Source organism: Sinocyclocheilus grahami, unplaced genomic scaffold (genome assembly GCF_001515645.1).
Source record: "Sinocyclocheilus grahami isolate Dianchi unplaced genomic scaffold, SAMN03320097.WGS_v1.1 scaffold1264.1, whole genome shotgun sequence".
In the NCBI taxonomy this organism is placed as follows: Eukaryota; Metazoa; Chordata; class Actinopteri; order Cypriniformes; family Cyprinidae; genus Sinocyclocheilus; species Sinocyclocheilus grahami.
The window spans coordinates 68,159-75,812 of NW_015506443.1; the positions used below are offsets into that span (position 1 = coordinate 68,159).

The following is a 7,654-nucleotide window of genomic DNA, read 5'->3' on the forward strand; positions in this document are numbered from 1 at the left end:
TATATTAAAGCTTTGATTCAGCAAATTTATTTTAAAAAAGTGACCGTAAAAGTAACACTTAAGTATAATGTTAAAAAAGATTTCTAAATGGCGTTCTTTTGAACTTTTAATTCATCAAACAATCCAGAATAAAAGTGTATCATGGTTTTCACAAAAATATGAAACAGTACAACTGTTTTCAATTTTGATAATAAAAAAAAAAATCTTGAGCACCAAATCAGCATCTTTGGTGCTCTGGTAACATATTTGGTAACTCTGAAGACTGGAGTAATGATACTGAAAATTCAGCTTTGCCAATACAGGAATAAATTATATTTTAAAATCTTTTAAATTAAAAAAAAAAACATTATTTTGAATTGTAATAATATTTTACGTAAATTGTTTTTTACTGCATTTTTGATCAAATAAATGCAGCCTTGATGAGAATAAAAGACTTCTTTCAAAAACATTAAGAAATCTTACCAACCCCAAACTTTTGACATTTAGATTTATTATCCAAGGCGACTTACAATTAAGGAATACAACAAGTGATTCATCACCTTTTGAAAGGTAGCATGTATTTAATAAATCTCTCAACCAACTTCATGAGGTGCATCCTGGGATGCTTTTCAAAAAGGACTGAATGAGTTTCCATACAGTGGGTACGGAAAGTATTCAGACCCCCTTAAATTTTTCACTCTTTGTTATATTGCAGCCATTTGCTAAAATCATTTAAGTTCATTTTTTTTCCTCATTAATGTACACACAGCACCCTATATTGACAGAAAAACACAGAATTGTTGACATTTTTGCAGATTTATTAACCAACTCATCTAAAACAAAATATTAAAATAAAATTGTAGTTTTTATACATTACAAAACAAATTATAGCATATTCAAACATAAATTCATTTCTGTCATGACAATTCTCGGAGGGATTGGCATGGTAATGTACATGGCAATGTTATTGTATTTGGTCTTGGCGGAATAGATCTGCTACGCTGCTGCTGCTGCTGCTGCTGCTGCGGCAGAGCAAGTACCGAGACTTGCTACTGCCAATACATCCACAACATGCTGCTGTGAGCATGTAAGAAATATTGCTGCTGCAAATATAACATACATGAAATAACCCCCGTATAGTATACATGAATCAGATTAGTATACCTCGTATAGTATACCTCATAGCAGATATATACAGGTGGAGCTGGGGAAGGTGGAGGTTTTCTGAAGCAAGCTGCAACTGCTACGGCAAGCACTAGTCATATATTTGAGTGAGTGACGTGACATGTGGCCAAGTATGGTGACCCATACTAGGAATTAGTGCTCTGCATTTACCCATCCAAAGTGCACACACACAGCAGTGAACACACACACACCGTGAACACACACCCGGAGCAGTGGGCAGCCATTTATGCTGTGGCGCCCGGGGAGCAGTTGGGGGTTCGGTGCCTTGCTCAAGGGCACCTCAGTCGTGGTATTGAAGGTGGAAGAGAGCGCTGTACATTCACTCTGTTTTTGAGTTCCATTTGAAATATTTCCATCTACAAAAAAGAATGCTATATCAAATATCATGTTAATCAAGTATCATTATTCAGACTGATGCTGTCCGTCTTCTAGGCAGGGGACAGCATGTTCCTGTTGGAGCTGAGTGAGGGGCCGCTGTCTCTGACCCAGCAAGCCGAGACTCTGCTGCTTCAGAGAGCAGGAGCGCTGTGGAAAGCATGGACCACAGGCCTGCTCCGACACACGCTCACACACAGCCTACCACACATGCTCCATGTCCTGCATCTCATATCTCAACAGGTCCAACAAGAGCTCAGGAGTGAGTTTGCCTTAAGTTCTCTGTCACTCATAATTCATTCAGGTTACCGCTGATTTTATTTATAATCACATGCACAGTTCCCTTTGAGCCGCACTGGGTGAATCACAGGAAACACATACCTTTATTTTCTAAGATACAGAGCACATGTTTAAATGATTTTCTGTGGCAACGTAAGGTCATGTTAAGGTCCGTAATAGATCTTGACAGCATTCTAGTGGCATCACTGCATAAGCATCTCTAAACCAGTCGCAATTATGCACCAGCACAACTGTGGTTTCATGTCATCACCTTTCACTTGAAAATGCCTGTCGGTGTGTATTAGTGTTATTGTAGTTTTAATTTTTCCCAGAACCCCTGGCTACTCTAGCTGGAGCGTACCACGATGTGACAGGGGTGCGTTTGGACACGGCGTGGCAGCAAGGAGTGCAGCTGTGGACCAGAGAACTGACGGAGCTTTTGCCTGCAATACTTCACGATCCTCAACTGAGGGCGCCGTCGCTGACCGCGTTGCATGTTGCCATCTTTGCAATGGACATGGCAAGAAAGATGCATTTCTCTGTTTTCCTGCTGTTACAGGGGGCGTTTACGCTACACCAATTTCAACTAAAAACAGAAAAAGTTTCTTTACAAAGTGACATCGCCAACTACTGGTCTGGCATGCATAACACAGCATTCTTAGTAGTTTTCTTTTTCAGTACATCGTAGTCATGTAAATGTACCCCTGGACTGTTGATTGAGCAAGATAGAGTTAATAAGAGCATGTTTGTCATGTTCTTCAGGTGGGCCAGCAGACCTTTCAGTGGATGGAGGCCCGATCGGCTGCCATGCTAGTGGGTATCAGAAGGCAGCTTGCACTAATGTACAAGTTCTCCAAAAGGTATGTAGTAAATCTGCCAGAAACATGGCCTCCTTGAGCCCAGTTATTCTCAACTAAAGCCCTGCATTGCTGACAGCAATATTCAAAGACCCCATTACTTTTTAGATGTTTGTAATAAAATGGATAAAAATGAAGGATTAGGATTTTTTTTATATAGTTTTTACTCACAATTTCTACTATAAACTATTTTAGAACTTAAAAATGTAAATTAATTCGAAAAATGACCTTTTTATTAAAGGGAACCCTGGATAAACTTTAACTTTGTTTTCTCTTTAAACTTTAACTTAGTTTGCCACAAATGAGACTTATCAAATGTATATATGCATGTATTATATATTTATTTAAAAATACATTTATAGTGCTATTCATAAACATGACTTGAATGCATCTCTTCTAAAATGAGCATGTTTATCATTTCTGAATTAAAGTTTGTTTAATGATTATTTTGAAAGCCTTAATAAAAGGATGGCATTTTTAAAAGATAACATTAAGTAGTTTGGCATAGTCTTTTATTGTTATTACTTCAGAAAAAAACTGCAAAACTGCTTATTATAAAACCTATGACTAAGAACACAGGCAAAACCGGAGCAAAGAAAACCAAAAGACAAACAAACTAACAATATGTAGTGTGACTCCCCAAACATTTATGAATTAATTTTAATGAAAATTGTTGTCACATGATAACAGACCATCAGAAATACACCATCTACTGATCATAACAATCACTGCACTCCAAAAAAAAAAAAGCATTTTGAATTGTATGTGTAGTTCGTTATGAAGACCGAGACTTTTGTATATTGGAGAACAACATGTTTATTAGCTCTCACGTAGAGCTTGCAGCACTCCAAAACCCCTGTATATCAAACTTATCTAACCAGCAGGGGGCACTCCAACTACGGAAAGACCATATATGAACATAGCTTCCTTAAACACATCTTGACCATCTTGTTTCACATTGTGACACATTGTTGCTGTCTGGCACAGATTTGAGTTGTGACAAGTCCTCCAGATCGGCTTGTGTGTAGTGTGGAAGTGGTTGTTTTACAGGAAGTAGATGTCGACGATTCCTCCTGTACTCCTTACCGTCTGACTCCACAACATATGACCTGGGCTCGACGAGAGTAATCCTAACAACTCCAATCTTGTCATGTCCTTTTGTTGTTTGCATCCTTACTACTTGGGATTCATGCAGTGGACAGAGTGGCTTGCTCCTTTTATCAAAGAATGCTTTTTGCATTTGTCTCTTTTTTTTAAGTTCTGTTTTTACTTTCACAGTGTCCTTGACCTTGGCTTCAGCATCTGTTTGCTGATGGGCATGTTGGTATGTGTTACCCTGGACATCAGTCTCTGTGCCGGTGAACCCAGTATCTTATCTCGAGGAATGTTGCGGATCTTCAACCAATTCAGAAAAAGTCTGTCCCATCCCTCTTAGTGGTTTCGAGCAGGCGCTTTGCACTGCGAACGGCTCTTTCTGCGAGACCGTTCGCCTGGGGATACTCAGGACTGCTAGGGATGTGACCAAAAGTCCCATGAACTCGCAAAGTCTCTGAAGATCTGGCTCGTAAACTGAGTGCCGTTATCAGTGACGAGCTTTTGGGGAATGCCGTGCACAGAAAAGTGCTGCTTCAGTTTGTTGATGACATTTTGCGAAGACAGGTTTCTTAGTGAATTTATTTCAAACCACCCAGAATATGAATCTACCAGCACTAGGTACTGTTGGCTATTCCAGTCAAATATGTCAGCGGCAACGACAGACCAAGGCAGTTCTGGGATCTCGTGCAGGCGCAATGGCTCCTTTTGTTGATGAGGTTTCAAAGCATTGCATATGCTGCAAGACTGCACGAAGTTGTCAATGTCCTGCATCATAGTCAGCCAGAAAACGGCATCGCGTGCTCTGCGTTTGGTTGCTTCGGCTCCGGTACGACCTTTGTGCAAGATTTCTAGATATTCACTCTGTAGGCTATGAGGAATTACCACACTTGTTCCCTTCATGATTATTCCATCCTCAGTAGTGAGCTCATCTCGGAAAGGAAAGAAGGGTTTTAGTGGCACTGGCACATTCTGAATTTTCTTTGGCCAGCCGTGCTTGATGGTGATGCACAGACTTCTTCTTCAGTTCGTTCTCTGAGCTCTTGCAGTCGGTTGACTGAAATCATTTGGACTGCCATCACTTCGAATTCTTCCTCGTCTTTGAGATCTTTTGTTGTTGTTTTTTTTGGGAGCACGTGACAGTGTGTCTGCCAAATATAGCTGCTTTCCTTTTTTGTAAGTAAGAGTCAGGTTGAACTTGTGCAGCTTCAGTATCATTTGCTGAAGTTGTGCTGGAGCAGTGTGTTCAGAATTGTAACAAGGGGCTGATGGCCTGTTTCCACCAAGACCGGTTTCCCATAGATGTAGTCATAAAACTTCTGACAAGTAAAGACCACTGCCAATAGCTCCATTTCGATTTGAGCATACCTCATCTCTGATTCAGTGAGAGTGCGTGAGGCATAGCTGATCGACTGATCATTCTGTAGGCATGCAGCGCCCAGTCCATATTGAGAAGCATCGCACGTGATGGTCACAGGCTTGCTTACATCAAAGTACTTCAGCACTGGTGGGAATGTGATGCACTTTATTAGCATGTCAAATGCTTTCTGTTGTTGCTGTGACCAGCACCAAACTACGTCCCCGTGGAGCAGCTGTCGAAGTGGTGCTGTCAGTTCACTGAAATTTGGGATGAATTTGCCGAGGTAGTTAGCCATGCCCAAGAAACGTTGCAAGGCAGCTTTGTCATTTGGCGGTGGGATCTCTGTTATGGCCTGTATCTTGGCTGGGTCTGGTTTTAATCCATGTTCTGTGAACAGATGGCCCACATAACTAACTTCTTTGAGCCTAAACTTGCATTTTTCATGGTTTAATTTCAGATTCACTTGCCGTGCTCCGTTTAGAACAACAAATCATTGTTTTCCTCCAACAATGATATCATCTACGTTTATGGCACATGGAAAACCTGTGAAGATCTGCTCCATTGCCCTTTGGAACACTTCTGATGCTGAATTAATGTCAAAAGGCATGCGCATAAAACAATATCTGCCAAAAGGTGTCGCAAAAGTGGTGCGTAGGGAAGATTCATAGTCTAGCTTGATTTGACAGAATGAGCTTTTAGCATCGAGCACTGAGAAGATGTTGGCGTTGGACATTTGTGACGCTACCTCCTCTACTGTGCGCATAGGATGGTGAGGGCGCATAAGGGCTTCATTCAGATCCCTTGGATCGATGCATAAGCGGATCTTGTCAGTGTTTTTCTTATGCGTGGCGACCATTGAGGACACCCGCTCTGAAATGGGTGTTATGACTCCTAGTTTTGTACTGTTTTTTTAGTTCGGCTTCTACTTTGTCACGCATTGCCACAGGTATTCGGCGAGCTGGCCGGACCACTGGAGTGATGTCTGGGTTTATTTTCATTAAATATGTCACAGGTAGGGTGCCTAGATCATCGTCAAATAGGTCAGCATACTCTGTGACTATTTCTTGTGACAGGTTTTCATTTTTATCGAGATCAATTCCATGTATTTCTTCTTTGAGAGATATCAAGTTAACTTTTAAACAGTCTGGCAGGCCCAGCAATGATTTGACATTTGTATTAACCACATGAAACTGCAACAGGTACGATTTTCGTTTGCTCATCAAAAACATTGCAGCATCACTGTTCCTTTTGTTTCAATCATGGTGCCTCCATAAGCCACTAACGTTGCTTTTGATTTCTCTTGGATTTTCTCGTCTTTTCTCACTGCTTCGAAGGTTTCAGTTGAAATGACATTGCACTTTGCTCCTGTGTCAATTTTAAGCTCAAGGGGCTTGCCATTTACTGTCATGCTGCAATGTATTTCTTGCTTGTTAATCGCACTGTGGTGATTGACTGCATCAATTTCACTGGCACCAAGAAGACACAGCCCGTCAATATGAAATGACTCCTCACTGCTGTCCGTGTTTGCATCAGTGATCTGATTGATGGATTTGAAATTGTCTTTTGATGCAGATCTGCACTGGGACTTGAAATGATTAAACATTTTACAATGGTGACATTGTTGTCCGAAAGCCTTGCATTGATCATGCTTTGCTGGATGGTTTCCACCACAATTTTTGCAGTTAACAATGTTCTTTGTCCCGCTCTGGTATTTTTGTTGCGGTTGCTGCCGATGCACGACGGCTTTTCTCCCTTTTGTGTCATAGTGTGCTGCTCGGTTAATTCACTGATTTGGCATATTTTAATCGCTTTTGCAAGAGTTAAATCACTTTCTTTGAGCAACACTCTTTTCACGCTATCATTGTCTATGCCAGTGGTTCCCAACCCTGGTCCTGGAGGCACCCCAACACTACATTGCATGTCTCCTTTCTCTGACACACAAGTTTCAGGTCTTGGAGTCTCTACTAATGAGCTGATGACCTGAATCAGGTGTGTTTGATTAAGGAGACATGCAAAACATGCAGTGTTGGGGTGCCTCCAGGACCAGGGTTGGGAACCACTGGTCTATGCCACACACCAGTCTGTCTCTGATTAATTCGTCTGTGAGTGCACCAAAGTTACATGTTTTTGCTTTATTTCTTAGCGTACTCATGTAGGCCTCAATGGTTTCTCCTGGTTTTTGATTTCTGGTGTTAAACGAGTGTCTCTCTATCGTCACGTTTGTCTCCGGATTGCACACTTCTCTGAATTTACACTTTAAACATTCTGGATCTTCTCTTGACTCCGCTGGTGTAATTACATCTTGCCCATTGGCAGCCAGTATCGCTGGAGCATATGTGAATGAACGCTCTCTTCCAATTGCCTCTGGTCCCGCAAGATTGAGGAGTATGTAGGCTTTAGTTTTATCTGGCTTTTCACTGTGGGCTGCTGCGATAAATATGTCAAATTCCAGTTTTCTTCTATGTTGCTAACGAAAATCAGCGGGTCTGGTCGGCGAAATCCTTCGGCCATTGTGTCCTCTTCTATC

At 41.3% G+C, this 7,654-nt stretch overlaps 1 protein-coding gene across 1 annotated transcript in view; it reads left to right on the top strand.

Annotated features, from left to right (window-relative positions):
• Positions 1–4,110, top strand: part of LOC107568620 (uncharacterized) — a 26,764-nt gene extending 22,654 nt beyond the window's left edge. Inside the window, exons 23-26 of the mRNA XM_016254583.1 lie at positions 1,597–1,801; positions 2,151–2,338; positions 2,581–2,678; positions 3,954–4,110. Of these exons, the coding sequence (XP_016110069.1) occupies positions 1,597–1,801; positions 2,151–2,338; positions 2,581–2,678; positions 3,954–4,110 (648 nt within the window). The remainder of the gene's footprint in view (positions 1–1,596; positions 1,802–2,150; positions 2,339–2,580; positions 2,679–3,953) is intronic.
• Positions 4,111–7,654: the final 3,544 nt, after the last annotated feature.